At 33.3% G+C, this 17,566-nt stretch overlaps 1 protein-coding gene across 3 annotated transcripts in view; it reads left to right on the forward strand.

Annotated features, from left to right (window-relative positions):
• Positions 1-17,566, forward strand: part of LOC149799370 (AMMECR1-like protein) — an 89,004-nt gene that overhangs the window by 26,046 nt on the left and 45,392 nt on the right. For 2 of the 3 annotated variants that reach the window (XM_089958704.1, XM_089958703.1), the window contains exons 3-5: positions 3,112-3,226; positions 7,179-7,269; positions 11,919-11,989. In XM_089958704.1, the coding sequence (XP_089814830.1) occupies positions 3,112-3,226; positions 7,179-7,269; positions 11,919-11,989 (277 nt within the window). The other variant, XM_089958705.1, reaches the window with a different exon arrangement.

Consider the following 17,566-nt stretch of genomic DNA (forward strand, 5'->3'; position numbering starts at 1 on the left):
CATTGCTGAAGCCTTGAATGCCAATTGCACCAGTCTTGTAGGCAGCTTTATCATTGCTGAAGCCTTGAATGCCATATGCATGTCTTGTAGGCAGCTTTATCATTGCTGAAGCCTTGAATGCCAATTGCACCAGTCTTGTAGGCAGCTTTTTCATTGCTGAAGCCTTGAATGCCAATCGCACCAGTCTTGTAGGCAGCTTTATCATTGCTGAAGCCTTGAATGCCAATCGCACCAGTCTTGTAGGCAGCTTTATCATTGCTGAAGCCTTGAATGAGCTTGATTTTTAGTGTACGTTTCAGGAATTTGAGTCTATATAAACTTTGGTTTCTGGACCATCACCTTGCTGAGGATTGTTGGATTTCAACCACACCTTTAACTTGCAACATATTTTGATCACACCCTAAGCAAATTCATTTTCTAGCATTGCAGAACATTTGCAGAAGTTATGGCTCCTGATTGCTTGTCTACTTTACTTAGGTTTCCATAGCATGCATTTATCAAGAATTGTTGGTTCTTAAGCCAAATTTGAAATGCAACTTCATTTTGATGAGAATACCAATAATTTTAAGTTTCAGCATTACAGAACATAATTTATTGGAATTTATTCTGTATTATTTGTTCTTCTAAATTTGGTTTCCACAGCATGTTGCTTCATATTGGTGACCCATGGATTTAAGGTTTTCCAGCCAACATTTACAGAAGTTATGACCCCTAATTACCCAGATTCCTAACTTTGATTTTCAGACATTTCTTAGGATTGTTCCATTTCCTAGGATTGTTCCATTTTAACTAAATACAGTTTTGTATTGATGAGGCCTTGATTGAGTTTGATTTTCAGCAGTCTGTGGTATCATTCACAGGAGTTGTGGACTGATTCGATGTTCACTTAAACTTGTGTTGCTGAAGTTTATTTTACTTAGTATTGTTGGATTTTAACCGGATTTTGCCTGCAGTTTTATAATTGATTAGCCCCTAGATAAGTTTAATTTTCTGACATCCCATGATATTAATTGTCCCCTTACTTATCATTGATTAGTGCAATGAGTGTCCATTTTGTCCAGCTTTGTTTTTTTGCATTGAATCATCTCGGAATTTGAGTCAATTTTGTGTGCTTCATAAAATTGTTGAAATCGTTTATGAATTTGCAGACATTTTACGTTATCATTTCATAGTGCTTTAGCACATTATTTTTCATTTCATAGCATCATGGCCCATAATTGTCAGATGCACACTCCTTTTGTTGTCTCCATCCAGTGTTTATAGCTCTTGTTATCTTTGGTGGTGTGGGTTCTTGAGTTTTCTTTTATGCTGGAATATTGTATATCCTTTTCCTTTGTTCTTGTTAGGGACATTTTATTGAATAATATGGGGTATACAGGCAGACAATGGGTAACCCATATTTTTCTGAATTTTTTTAATCTTTTCAAACTTCCAGTAATTAAATCAATTTATATACATTTCTGCATGTTTCTTTCTTAAGAAATTGTATCCCTGACATCATCTGTGCAACCTCAAAAATATATTCCACATTGTCAGTGACTTCAAGGCATGAATATGCAGTCTGCAGCACAAGCTTCCCAACATGCTTGCTGTTTTTATTGAGCCTAAATGTCATTCGACAAACTTAATCATTTCGTGATTAATGCCAAGAAAGCAGAGATAATGTGTTTGCTTTACATCTCTGTAGCCCTGTGGTCAGCTCCAGGCTTAAGGCTGTATGTGTAATGATCACACATCAGAGATCTTGAGTGAATTCTCGGTTTCTTTCACCATAAAAGAGCTGTTGATAGTACATCTGTAAAGCTGGAAAAACTTTTTTTGCAGTCAACTTCAGATAAATAAAGTTTCATATTATAACTTAAACCCATTTACATCAATTATACTTTACCCACAATTGATTCTGGAAGCAGTGAACAGGTTGAGAGATTTTTGAAGGTCAAGGTTTATGGGGCAAGTATTTACCATGAATGATATGTTTGGTTACATTTGTTTAATGCTTCCAGTGTGGGCATCTAGATTTGCTCCCGTCTGACTGTTTGCCCAGCCATCGATCCAGAGATTATGAAGAGACCACTAATTATAGCCTAATTATACAGGCATGTCTTTATGCATATGTAGATGAACCTCAGAATATATTTAGGCCAATATAGCTGTTTTTCAATTCTTTACACATTTTTTAAAACTGAAATTGTTTTATCATGATTAAACAGAAAACATGTGAGATTGACAATGAAGTTTGGTAGGCATGTTTTTCAAATTGCTATTTAGGGAAATAACTCTTGCAAATCATTTCCTTTGTAGATTACCTAAACAGATTATCATGCAGTTTTTTTCCTAAGGTTTTCAATATTTGGAAACCTTTATATGTAGCATGGGCATTTGTGTTGTATAGACAGAAATATTATTAATGTTACTGTAGGTTCTGTTTGTCCTCATGCTTTGCCATCAGACATCAGTGGATAATATGCAGAAAACTTGCATTTTCTCTAAAATGGCAGACTTTTGCTAGGGTACATGTTATTATGTCTTGATATGAAGTTTAATATGCATCAGTTGATACTGTTCAGAAGACTTAAACCATTAAAAAAAATTGCATTTTCAGATATAAATATTTTTCCAAGCATCTTTTTAAAGTAACAGTTCACAGACTGTGTACTAAATTAACCTAAGGAAATGCTAGTAAGAGTTAGTTCCCTTGCTTTTTGTTTCTACTTGGACACAATACTCTGGAACACATTCATTTGAAAACAGATGGCACATTTTTCTTCGTATAGTAAAGCTGAACCTGTCAAAAATGATCACCTGTAGAAACTTCAAAGACAGTCTCTGAAGACAGGTTGATCTTTAATGCAGGACCGTTTCACCATTTAATTATTTTTTTGCATCTTATGGCATTATATACATAAGTAGATTGTATCTTGAAAATGGTTTGGATGTAAATTAGTTTACCCACAACTGAGCACCAAACTAGTTTGAATGTGCATCAGGTTGGAGAGTATTCTGAATACATGGCCTGGTATCAGAAGATTTAATTTTGGGAAAGAATGCAAGATTGGACTTGTCAGGAACATTCTTAACTGTGAATCTCATATTGCCCCATTTTCTTTGCAGTGCCATGAAGGACAGTCGCTTCAGTCCAATCACAAAGGATGAATTTCCACGCCTTCATTGCTCAGTCTCCATCCTTACTCATTTTGAAGAGGCAAATGATTATCTGGATTGGGAAGTAAGAATTATCTCCCTTGTCTCTTTATTACATTGCACTTTATATTTGCCTGTATTCCTTCATTGTTGTATTGTAGCCAGTATTGACATACTTATCAAACTGGCAGTGGATGATTGAAAAAAGACAATATGAAACTTTTATTCTTTGCAGCGAGACTTGACAAATGTTTTAGCCGACTTAAACGAATATAGAGTCCACATTTAAAAGGAGGGCATAGCACATTGACTTGTTTTGTTTGATAGTAAGCTGCATTACAAGGGTAGAAAGTTGATGCTGATTTGGGCTAATTCAATAAATGAGGCATTTATTAATTTTAAAAAAATAGAAAAAATCTTTCTGTTGTCCATAAGCAATTGCAATGTTAAACTTTTTCTCAAAAACTGTGTGACCAATTCAACAAACTTTGCACAGAACATTGTTTATAAATGCCCTTGACATTTGTACAAATGATATGTTTCTGCACCAAATATAGCTGCAGTTACTAAAAATAGAAGAACTGTTAAACAGCTTATTTTGAAGAAGAAAAAAAAGGACACTGAACAGAGTTTAACCAAATTTGACAAAATCCTCCAGGCATACAGGGCTCTCAAACTTGTAAAAATGATGCCAGTCTGTCATCAAATATCGTGATCATGACTAAAAATAGGAAAGCTTTTAAGTGACCTATTCTTGAAAACAGTATAACAGAATTTGAACAAATTTGGTAGAAAGCATACTGTCATAAAGGGATTTCAGATTTATATAAAAGTTGCATTCTGAGATCAGAGATAGCCACCATTGCTAAAATTATTACAAAAATAAATTATATTTTTCACAAAATAACAGAACTTTACCAAACTTGACAGCATTCCAGTGTAGAAGGCCAATTCACCAACATCATTTTACCAAACTTGACAGCCATTCCAGTATAGAAGGCCAATCTACCACAGAATTTTACCAAACTTGACAGCATTCCAGTGTAGAAGGCAAATCCACCAACAGAATTTTACCAAACTTGACAGCATTCCAGTATAGAAGGCCAATCCACCAACAGAATTTTACCAAACTTGACAGCATTCCAGTATAGAAGGCCAATCCACCAACAGAATTTTACCAAACTTGACAGCATTCCAGTATAGAAGGCCAATCCACCAACAGAATTTTACCAAACTTGACAGCATTCCAGTATAGATGGCCAGTTCACTATCATATATGGCTATTCTTTTTAAATTAGAAAAAAAACATTTAAGCAACTTCTTTGCAAAACTGCTAAACAGAATTTTATCAAACATTGCAGAATATAGCCTTTCTTAACGGATATTCAGATTCTACAGATGATGCCAATCTGGCATTAAATGTGGATATTATTTCTAAAATTAGAAACAGCAATATTTTACCAAATTTGACAGAAAGCATTCTGATATCAGGGTCTGTATGGGACCTTGAAAACACCTTGAAAATTCAAAATAATATCTGGTACCTTGAAAAGCCTTGAAAAATGAATTTGTCCATCAAGGCCTTGAAGACACCTTGAAAATTCTAAATATTGTCTCGGTACCTTGAAAAGCCCTGATTTTCATGAAACCAAAAGGAATTAATAAATAGTTTTCGGTTTACAGAATTAAGTAAAAGAAAAGGGGAAAAACAACAAAAGACAAACTCTTGCTAAGATTATGGTGGAACTCACATTTTTCCACAACTGGCCACTGCACAGTCGTACATTTTAAACTTCCCTTTGTATGAAGCCCAGATGTAGCAGTGGTTTAAATTTGAATCATTTGCTTCAACATGGCTGGCTGCTAAATCTAACTTCAGTGGCTAAATGAAGTTTGGATTATGAGATCTTTATCAGAAGAGCTTTGCAAAATGCCAATTATGCCAGAAGGATATTGATTTGCATGCAATGGGAGATAGTGCTCCACAGTCACATGCAACTGAACAAACCATCAAGCTCTTGTAATAGCGCTTAATACAGGCAAAACGAGAAGCCTTCATCATGAAATCATGTTTGATGAATGAGGTATGTCTGTGAACACAGAGATTCAAGTTTTAAAATAGAAACTATATAGTCTTAATTTTGGATTGAGTGAAAATAGGACAGATGATAATTGCAATGAACAAGATGAATCTGTATATATAGAATACAGCTAAGCTCAGAGAAATATTAATATATCTAATATGAAATAGTTTAAAATATCCATACGCTGTTTTTAAATAAGCAATAATATAAAAAACAATTATCTTTACTTTTTTTGTTTATGGGGATGAGTGAAGAAGAAAGGAAGGTACTGAAAAAGACATTGAAACAACAGCTGCTGCTGATGACTATGCATTGAAAGCAAAGATCCATAGGAAAATTTCCTTTATAATGACATCAAAATAATTTGAGGAAAAGTGAAAAGGACAAAATCGCTAAACTTGGAGCACTTGAAAAACAACTTGATGACAAGCTACAAGAACTGAAAAATTAACTTTAAAATATTTTGTACTTTGTAAATAGTGTAGTGTAGAAAGAGTAAAATTAACATTCTTCAGTGATTACATTATTCTAATGCCCAGATGTAGGATTTTAATATTAATGGGAAAGATATCGATGATCATACTACTGACTTCATGTTTAATTTTTGTTCTTGAAAAATAAGTTTCCAAGAAATGTTCCTCATATGGAGTAATAGTAAGTATTAACCTGTGTTTACATACAGTTTCGTTTATGTATCCTTTTAAATTAATGTAATAATGCACCTTGAAAAACATGATTTTGAACCTTGAAAATCATTGAAAAAAACTTGAAAATTTTGAAAGAAATATGCTACTAACTCTGACATTAAAAGCTGTCAATTTACAATCTAATATGGCTGCCATTACTGAAAATGAAAACTTACTTAAAATTACCTGTGAAACACATTTCTTCATAAGTTGTCCAAATTTTAATGAATGCATACTTGCATAAATGACTTTTAAATGTGTGTCAATGATGCCAATCTCCCATCAAATATGGCTTCTTTTACTAAAAATAGGAAAGCATTTAACAACTTTTTCTAATTGCTGCTTAGTAGAATTTGACAGAAAGTTACATAACCCGAATGCCTTTCAGATTTATACAAATTCTACCATTCTGGCATCAAATATGGCTGACATTACTAAAAGGTGAAAACATTTACAGTACTTTATTTGTAAAAAAAAATGCTGAACAGAATTTGACCAACACAAAGCGTGTTATATAGGGGCCTTTCAATATCAGACTAATGATGTTGTTGTGTGGTCAAATATAGGTATATATGCTAAAACTTGAGGATCTTGAAATGATTGCTTTCGTAATACATGTAGTCAGCAGCATTGGAGAAACTTGATCAGAAAGCATCCTATTGACTCAGATTTCTTGGGCATTTGGCTATTAGGTTGCTGCCAGCCAGGTGAGCAGTGTCAGGGCATTTGGCTATTAGGTTGCTGTCAGCAAGGTGAGCCGTGTCAGGGCTATTTGAGGCTCTTGCTTTATTTGTTTCCAACATGGCTTAATTTACATAATTTAATGAATGTCTTTATGTTGCCATTGACATTCCTTTGGTAAATTCTGGAAAACATTTGGACAGAAAAATATGGTGTTAACAAGTCTTGTGGCAGGCCAGCTGCTTTTAAGTGGTACTGATTCTGTTGGTCAATAAATAATCAGTCAACATTGATGAACAGTATTAAAAAGATGGACCAATTTAATAGGTTATTATCAGTCAAAGACTAAATCATCCATTAATGACAACTATAGAACTTGACTAAATTTAACCAGTTTCCATAGCAATATCTGCATTATATAGAGGGAATGCTTTATAATAGGGTACTTTATAGTGAGGGGTAAATCTAATATTCATATTACATTGAAATTGCAGGCAATTTTGGTCAATCTGTAGTTATACACTGACAGTGTAATGGTACTAAAAAGAATTTTCTATCTTTCCGCACCACCACTGTTATGGTGTAGGTTGGAATACACGGCATCCGGATAGAGTTCATCAGTGAGAAGGGACACAAGAAGACAGCCACATACCTACCAGAAGTGGCAGTAGAGCAAGGTATAGATTTGTGTTTTTGACGATGATGATGTGATGATGATGATGGTAACAAAATAATGACAATGGTTGTGTTGATAATGATAGTGACTGTGATGATAACAATAAAAACAACAACAGTAACGATAATAGTAATTATTATGGAGTGAAATGTGCCTTTAGAGGATAGTCAGTGGACCAGATAATTTTGTCCTTTTGCGGACAGTTATCCTTTATTTAAAAATGAAATATTTAAGCAAATTGAAGAAAAGGGATTTAAATCTTGTCCTTTATAAACACTTATCTTTAATTTGGAGATGTTGGATAATGATAGTTTTAATGATGATTGTAATCATCATAATGATGCCATTAAACCACACACACACACACACACACACACACACATATATATATATATATATATATATATATATATATATAGACACACACACACACACACACAGGGCTGAGCAAATTTTGTTTTTAACCACTAGTCCAGGACAAGTGGTTTCAGAAAATTCACTAGTCCCACCTTTCTCTTCATTAGTCCCACCTTACTTTTCACTGGTCCCAAAATGGTAATCACTTGCCGAGATTTGATGAGACGTATGTACTTAATCCATAGAAAAAAACAAACGAAATAATATACAAAATAATTATTTCTTAAAAGAATTTAATTTTTAAAAACATTGGTTGTTATACATTTGGCTTCTTCAGGTTCATGTATATATGTTTTAGCTCATGGATTTGAAAATATGTACATGTATATGTCTGCCACCTTCCGTGTCATATATTCAAGACAGGGATAACAAACACACTCAGTATCCGTCTTACATTTTATCCCTCCATTTTCAAACAAATTTACCTTCTCCAAATCGTCGTTATTACCTTCCTTGCAAAAATAATTTAGCAAACTCATTTTATCCGCAGAGTAACTATCAGCTTGCTTGACAACGACTTCTAAAGTGATCATAAGATCAAATTTCTCTTTGAAATACGAACTGAAACAGCTCATTAATTAGCGTAATTGTTTCACTTCAAACACAGTATCGCACGTGGAAGTTAATCATCTGTATAATCAATTATAAATTAAAGAATCATTACTGTCATTTAATCAGTTCATAAAGGAAACCAACACTGATGTTGGTAAAGTACCTTTCATTAATTTAATTACACTGACTCGCTGGATTAAAATCATAATGAGCCGCTGGTTATGATCTAGATTGAGTAAACTCATTACAACAAAACCGCTTACAACACTGCTAATTGATCATACTGGCTTTCTTTTGTTTGACGTGTTTTGATTTGCCGATAATTTGGTCGCTTAGCCCAATATGCAGTCAAGCGGTAACAGGATGTAAATGTATACATGAATAGGAGTAGAATCAAGTATTCAGTATGCCCAGAGGGCATGATTGGCCAAATAAAGGTAGATATAGTGATTAAAGCACGAAAATAAAGACTAGCCTGACTTTTTTAAAAAGCACTTATCCCGGACTAGCGACTTGGAAAATTTTACTTGTCCAACTTCAAAAATGACTAGTCCGGGACGTTGGGCTATGGGATTTGCTCAGCCCTGATATATATATATATATATATATATATATATATATATATATATATATATATATATATATATATATATATATATATATATATATATATGTATATATATATATATATATATATATATATATATATATATATATATATATATATATATATATATGTATGTACATGTATGTACATGTGTGAATGTATGCATACATACATACATACATACACAAGAAAAACAAGAACAAAAATAATAATAATAATAATGATAATAAATATAGTAGAACAATCAGTATCTTTACATGGAACATTTGTTTATATAGGTACACTTGTGACAATGTCCCAAGGGTATCTGTCTTTGATTAGTGCACTTTCACTGACTGACATTCTGCAGGAAGATCTTTCAGAAATCAAGCAATCAAGGAACTTGATGGTTCTGTGACCAGTTTTTGCATTCTTCAGGATTTTACTATGTGTAAAACCCAATGTATGGCGTGCAACAGCAGTGAACAGTAGAACAGTTCCATGGAAAAGTGTAATGTTAATGAAAGTACCATGCAGGACCTGCAGTTTGATGGCCATATTTTCCTTTCATTGCATTCCAGACCACAACCCTACAAGATATAATATTATTCAATCCCTGGAGGGGAATCTTGACCCCTGACATTTCTCTGCAATTGATTTTGAATTGAATAGCCTTAAGGAATTACTCTGTTAAGCTGCCAGCTGACTTGAAAGTGCATGACAGTCAAGAATGGGTGGAATGGTCAGACCATGTGTTCTTGATGTGCGTGTTACAGTGAAAGGGCATTTATTTGGTTTTTCAACCCAAGGACCAGGTCAAGTTAGCAAGTATAATTTGCAACATTTGTTTAAAATTTTAGAAGCTGAGATCTGTTACCTACAGATTGAAGAAATAATTCCTTTAAACAGGTTTTTTTTTGGTTGTTATTAAGTACATGTATTTACAAGTATATTATATTATGTAGAATATATATTATGATATTGAATTTGTATTTATATAAGATATACATCTGTTTAACAAGACAGATGGTAATAAATATAAAAAAAAGTTATTTTTTACTAATTTTGTATCTTGTGTTGATATAGACCACTTTATTTATTTTGAACGTTAAACCCCACAACAACAACAACAACAACAAATTTATTTTGAAACAAAAAATTGTAATTTCAAATACTCCGATTCCATCAGCTGATTTCAAATATCATATAACTCAGCATATATTTTAATGTGCTTGGCAAAATATGTGGAATAAATTAAAAATCACTCATTGTAGCTACCCACATACTGGTCAAATCGTAGGTGATACAGTGTCATATTGAATTCACATCTGTTACTCCTGAAGTATAAACCTCAACTCGAATGTGTATCTGTCAGTATCAACTGAATTTGAACATATTCTGGTTGAGTGTATCAACTTTAACCATGTCAGGCAGGTATTAATAAGCTTTTTGGTGATATACCACCAGAAAAAATCTTGAACTTTTAAAGAAAAGTGGGCAGTATAAAATATTTTGATCTTATTGTGTAAGGATTTATTTTACAAAGAGTGAGCATCTGTCTCAGATGTGGAAGGTCATGGGTTCGAACCTTGGCCAAGTCATACCAAAGAGTTATAATAATAGTGCTAACAGCTGCTTCACTTGGTGCTCAGCATTAAGATGTTAGTGTTCAGCCTGGTATAAGGGTAATGTGACTGGGTGGGACATGATGCTATATGTCTGTGGCGTGATGTCCCAGTGCTAGACATCACTATAAACTGACACACTGCAGACATCGTAGCGATATGACTGAAAAATAGTTAATGCTGTGTTAAAAATCCAAATCACACACACATCTTTTATCTTTATTTTTTTTAAATTTTATGAAGATTTTTGTATCCTTCTAAAGTTTTACAGCTTTTATCTTTATGATTTTTACCAGTTGTATATAGTCAGGGTTGTGCTGATGTGACATTAAATTCTGGACATAATTATACTTCAGCTACTTACACAAACATGTATTGGAAAACGTAAAGTACACAGATGTATACTTTGCAAATGAGAAGATCATAAAATGTATGCTCTCGTTTTTTATTTATGTATCTTTTTGTGTATTTACTGTGATGGATATTGTCCACCAGTCTGTCTGTTCTGGTTTTAGTCTGATTTGATAAAGTGTGATATGATTTGGTCCATATTCATACATGAGTAAGTAGTTCAAGATCTGCATGAATCATCAAGATGATGGACATAATACAGATTTTTCAACTGACAAGCAGGGCAAGCTTTCGTGTAAATCAGTTGTCCTTGCAGAAAATCAACTGGTCTTCCTAATCAGATTTAAGTGACTCTGGAAAATTGGACTGGCTATGTGTCAATGCAGTTGTCAGTATTAGTTGATCCTTCTCTAATCCCACAGACCTTGGATTGGTGACATAGTGGTTAAATTGACCCCAGTATAAGGGCCATAAGTAAGATGGACTTTTGCTGTAATTGTAATCTTTTAAAATGTTTAATGGAGGTTGATCATGTATTTTATGATGTTTGAAGAGAATGATGGAATGCCACCAAAGGCATTGAGACCATGATGCTGCTCTTTTTGTGGGGTCCAATTTAAGAAAGTGCCGATGATGTAAATAAAGTATTTAGAGAGTGTAAATTTGTACAGCAAACTTGATTTTTGTAAAATAAGTTATGCTTACAAAATTTGGTGATGAACATGCATGATAGGATAATAATAAAAAATGCAAGGGAAATAACTCTTACAATCTTTGCTTCTGGTGACTTAATGAACAGGTGGTTCTTATTATAAAGAAACAGATTAATGTTCAGTGTTAAGTTTGAACATGCATCAGTTTCAACATCAATCCATGTTATGTGTCATTTGATAATTCCATAAGGGGACAACACTTTTCGCAAACATCTGTCACTATATTTATATATATCTATCTATCTATCTATCTATACTTACTTACATACATGCATGCATGCATACGTACATACATACATACATACATACATGCATAAAAAGAACTACAGGAAAGCTTTTTTTGATTCCATCTGCAAGCTGCTAAAATTTAAGATTTGTTTGTTTAACATCTTGTTTTTGTTTCCAGGATGGGACAGAATTCAGACTATAGATTCCTTGCTGCGAAAAGGCGGATTGAAGGGTCACATCACCAATGAGGTGCGCCGAAGTATACGACTAACTCGCTATCGTAGTGAAAAAATTACTATTAGTTACAGTGACTACGTAGGTTCAAAACAGAATGGACATGTATGATGGTGGTGAAACAGCTCTCTGGCAGGACAACAGCCACCATATCCCCAACCACTTTTGCACTTTGATCATCATCACTTTGGTAGCTTAGCATTTGGTGTGCCTATGTTTGTTTGTGTATTGATAAAAAGAAAATGTGTATTGATGTTTTATAATACAGGATAGTGAAATGTGTTTTGCTAGAAGAGGAGTTGACTTATGAAAATGAAAATGTCTTTCTAAGTCCCTTTTGAAAGTGAAGTGTAAAGAAAATATAAAACAAATATTTTTTAACCTTTACAATCTTTTTTAAAAGGAATAAACTTACAATTGATGGCTTTATAATCTCATTTGTAAAGTACGTCATTGTTATTATACTTATTGTAAGAAGGCTTTTTCTTGTGCTGTATGTACTCACATATAGATTGGGTCCAATTGCAAACTGCAATGGCCCTGATATGCTTTTATATAATGCAGGAGCAGATCAGGGTTTGTGTTGTTTGTTCTGCTGAGCACTTCTTGTAAGCTGCATAACCCAGATCGGCTGGCACATTATACATTGGCAGATCTGGATCTGTGCAGTTTGCAGTTGGATACAACTTTTATGTGAGTATACATGGTACCACAAAACTAAGAGATGTATCACAAGGCTGGAAAGTTTGACTGAATCTGCCATAGAGCTGTATGATCACAGGCATGGTGTTTGCATTTGAATATCCAGAAAGTTAATTCACAGTATTTATACAGTAACAGAAATGTATTTAAAAAAATGCAGAGAGATATAAATAAAAAAAACTACTGGGGCAGCAGCACATTCATCCCTTTCTGTAATGCTGTGACCTATGTTATAAGTGAGGAACTTTGTACTGAGTAGTATCCAAACAAGGTTGTAGCATCATGTTTCTAGTTGTATACAGAAATTTAACAAATGTGGAATATAATCATGAGAAACTATGTAGGATTTGGCCAGAGAGCCAAAGGTTAAGGTCAAGTAATACACATTAGGCAGCAAATATAAACAAATTTTAGCAAATAATACAACATCCATCATCACACCCATATTTTATGTGGAATGTAGTTGTATTGAGTGACTTTATAGTAAAGGAACACTGTAGCAAACTTTGTGTGAATAAGTGCAGATGTTAACTTGATAACATCATTCATGCCTGTCAGTTTGAACAGCTGCATGATTTGAATTTGGATTTGAATCTTTAGAAAAACCATGCCATGCTTTTGAAATCAAAGTCTGCCAAGGCAATAATAGTAAATGTCATTATAGAAAATTAGTACAAACCTAACTTGTTTTATGTTAGTACCAACAGAAATGCCAGTAAAGTAAATTTTGTTTTGCTTGTCAGACAAAAGGTGAATATAATTCTGGATTTGAAATGATCCATTTCTATTTTTTTAATTATTTTAGCTAAATTTTTATGCTGAAAGCCTTTTTCTAAAGAGGATCAATAACTCCTGTTTTATGACTATATATAGAGTAGCCCATCAAAATAACACTGATCAGGGGAGTTCATCACAATAATGATTTTTAGGTGATTCCACTAAAATAATGTTTTTCAGGGGAGTCCACTACAATAATGCTTTTCATTGGAGTCATGAAACAGTCTTGAGATATAAGCAAGTTTGCCTTGTACTGGCTCACCTTACAAGCAGAAAAAAAGTTTATTCAGAATGATGGGAACTGTAATCATAATGGTGTTATAGCTGGGGCCATGTTATAATGACACACCTTGTAATGAAGAAAGAGCAAGTGTTAAATGTGTCAGAAGTTGCACCTAGCTATTTTGGCAGATATTTTCAATTAAAGTTAGTAGTAGTATGGTATTTGGGGTTAGAATACTTGTATGTCGTGATTTATTGATGGTTTTAATGAACTTGATTCGTTACATCATTGACATGACTAAATCTGTTGGTGTTCAGACATCAAATAAGTCTGTTATTTATATCCCAGCTTCTTTTGTTTTCAGATTATTAAAATGACAGAATTTATGAACAGAAAATAATGAAAAACTTTTATTTTCTATTTCATTAACAAAGAAAAGGTTATTTGACAAGGAAGTCAATGAAATTTTGTTTTCTTGCTTTAAAAGTAAGATGATTATAATAAAATCAATCTTATTGTGTGATGTGAGTTTCAAAGGTCATAGGGCTCTGTTCCTACCCACAAATTCTGATCCTGATGGCAGAAATTCCCACTTCCATATCAGTGCATATGATGGATTATTTTGTTGGTCATTTTTCACTAGGAAATAGTGTTGGAAAAACAGATATGACATATACGGTATGGATATGGTTTTCAAAATACAGAGTATTTTCTGAAAATTTTTACATCATTGTAAACAACATGAAAAATTAAGCTTACAACAAATAATTTGGTGTAAACAAAGATTACTGTTTAAGGGTCAGCAAATTAGTCATGCCAGTGCTAAAGCCAGAAAGATCCATTGCAGATATTCATAATATTGTAAGTACGATGGCATTATCTTTTGTGTCACCAAGTACATGTGAGGAATGGGTGTATTCCACATAGCTTTGTCACATGGGCAAGCATTGTCACTCGTATATAGTAATGAGAGACAATGAAATACATTTTGTTGTATATCAAGTGAATGTGAATAAAGTGGCATTATGAATGCTAAGTTCATGTCTCAGGGAATTCCCTTTATATCCAGAACTACATCCCAGTGAGACCAGTGATCTCAAAATTATAAAATTTTAGGCAGAGATGAAAATGTCTCATGATGTCATTTGTCTCAGCCATGTCAGTATTGATTAAAATCAGTAGTGGAAAATCTAAAAGGTTGGATCATTGTGATATACAATTGTATGCCTTTGTCAGAGATAAAAAATTTTTTTATATTTATTTCCGTTTTCATTTACCAGAATCATATTGCAAGATTATAATCTCAGTTTTAAAATAATAGAAGCCTAAGTTTCAGGATCTTGTGTTAAGCCTAGCAATCTTTGCTAATCTATCCAACATCTTATCAATTTTATTACAGCTTTACCAATAAGATGTGGAGATCAATCATCTCACATGAGATTAAATTATTTCATGTTTTGATCATTTGTCTCATATTGAGATCCCACATTCAACATTAATACATTTTTATTATATGTCAAGACCTAATTTTTTCTTTAGTGTGAGATGAGTCTCAAGCTGTGATAAAATATCTGGAGATAAGGAAACAATCTTGAGAACACTGATATTATGCTGAGACATTTTTATCTCGTACAAAGGATCATACTTGTCATGATGTAATCTAAAATATAGAATCAATCTGATGTTAAACAAGGTACTATCTAATGTGTGATGGACAAAAACCCATATTGTATGGGTAAGTAAAATTCAGTGTTAAGACACAATGTTTTTATTAGGGGTTGATTTTGGCAGTTGGGCCAATGAACCTGTTATCAGAGTTCATGAACCAAAATATGTTCTTGTAGATGAGTAAACAGCTATGATTAGACTAGACGGTAAGAAAGCTTTCAGAATTGTTTTGGAAATGAAACTTTTCTATTTAATTTCTAACAGAAAAGAATGGTTTTTTATGCATCTATTTAATGGTTAAATGTCTGATTGGCAACATACAGTGTGCTTATACAGGGGACTGCAACTTATCTGACGTCTTGTCACAATTTCATAAGCAGGAGAAAGGGTTACCATATATACTCACAGGTCCAGTCCAACTGCAAACAACATAGACCCTGATCTGTTTATGCATAGTGTTCCAGCAGGCTGGGGTCTGTGTAGCTTGTGTTTTTGATTACACCTAACAAACTGCAGAGACACAGATAAACAGGCACATTATACAGTGTTTGAGCTGGGTCCATGCTGGTTGCAGTTGGACTTGACATATAAACAAATATAGTTACGGTTTGGTTGGAACATTGATGTTACAATACACAACCAGTCCGTGGGAATAATGATCAACCAGTGATTAATGTGAAATGTGTTCATGGTCAGATTGCCAATATACAGCCCAGTTTTTGTGTTTGAATCAAGTAGCAGATGAAATGTGATTGCATAGTATTGACTTTTATTTTTGTTGCATGTAAAATTGGACACTTTTTGGGGTACCTTTTTCAGAAAGGAGAAAGTTAAATAACAGCTTAAGAAATTTGATAATGCGGCAATCAAAAGTGCATGAAACATGCAAGATCAAGTACATAGCTCAGGATGTAGTTTTGTTCTTATCCCAGTTTTACTATAGTATAGTTGTAGTTTAAAGTTGTTGATGCAACTTGTAGCTTTTTATGTAGTTGATTTTATATAGACTAATTCACATATTGTCAAACTGTCCTCATTATACAATGTTGTAATTATTTTTGTTGATCTTATCCAGCAGCAGTAATATCTAATTACTCAAATCATGGAATAATTTGCATGGATCCCAATAAAACTCATTTTTAAAAACAAAAAGTAAAAGAAAATTATTAAAGGAAAAAGATCTGAAAGGTCGAGAGTCTCTCTTCTGTTTTCATTAATGAGCAAATTCCAACAAAAGTTTGTTTTCTTGCATCAAGTTCTCTCTATCAAGGGGGACTATTTCAAAATAGTGGGGTGATTTGACAAGGGAAGTAACTGGTAAAGTCTAAAGAAAATTAGCTGGCAAAAGACTAGACAGTCTTGCAAGATGTTTATCTCTATGGTTATGTCTTGATTGTCCTTTCATTTGCTTGTTCAGTCACTTAGTTAGACATGCAACATTAAAAAAGCAGAGAAAAACAACAAAATTCATGAAAATCGTCCTTCACATTGGGTGCTCAAAAAACTAGGAATAGAGGAAGGGACCATGTTCATTTGTAAAATCTATGCAATGCTCACATTGTATGTCATCTGTTTTCTTTGCTTGTTTGCTTATGCACTGATGCTTGTAATTTGAGCTGAAATCATAATTTAGAAATACTATTGCACGTCGGTCTTTGTTGCCATTTTCATGCATGTGAAGGAGTATATGTTATGCAAAATAAATAAGCTCCCTGTAGCTTCCCTTGGGTCGGTGGTTAATACAGGGGTCTTTGCTCCACCAGTTATACTGGCCAAAATATATAGCCTATCATATGCTAAAAATGATGTTCAACCCAAAACAACAACAAATTAGATATTTTCTAACATGTGCTATCTGTTCCTAAAAATTTAAAGTTAAAAATTAGATGTTTGAAAGCTAACTATTAGAAAGTTTAGAATCATGTTGTCCTTAATTTTGAATTTCTGAGATTTCAATACATTTTACTGAACATTATAAAAGATTCTCTAGATAAAGATTTCAAATAAAGAGCATTTTAATTTGATTTGAAGAGAATCAGGTACTCCAATACAAAGAAATTAGTTGATTCAGCTGTCCTATTTTGTTGTTTTTTCAATTAGCCTAGAACTTGGTTGCATCAGAAATTTGACCATCCATCTTTGTCTCGTGGGGCATATACCTGTTTGTAATTTTTGCATTTTACCAATATGTTCTGCAAATACAGTGTATGCTGTATTACCTT

Source organism: Sinohyriopsis cumingii, chromosome 5 (genome assembly GCF_028554795.1).
Source record: "Sinohyriopsis cumingii isolate HCF-2022 chromosome 5, ASM2855479v2, whole genome shotgun sequence".
Lineage (NCBI taxonomy): Eukaryota > Metazoa > Mollusca > Bivalvia > Unionida > Unionidae > Sinohyriopsis > Sinohyriopsis cumingii.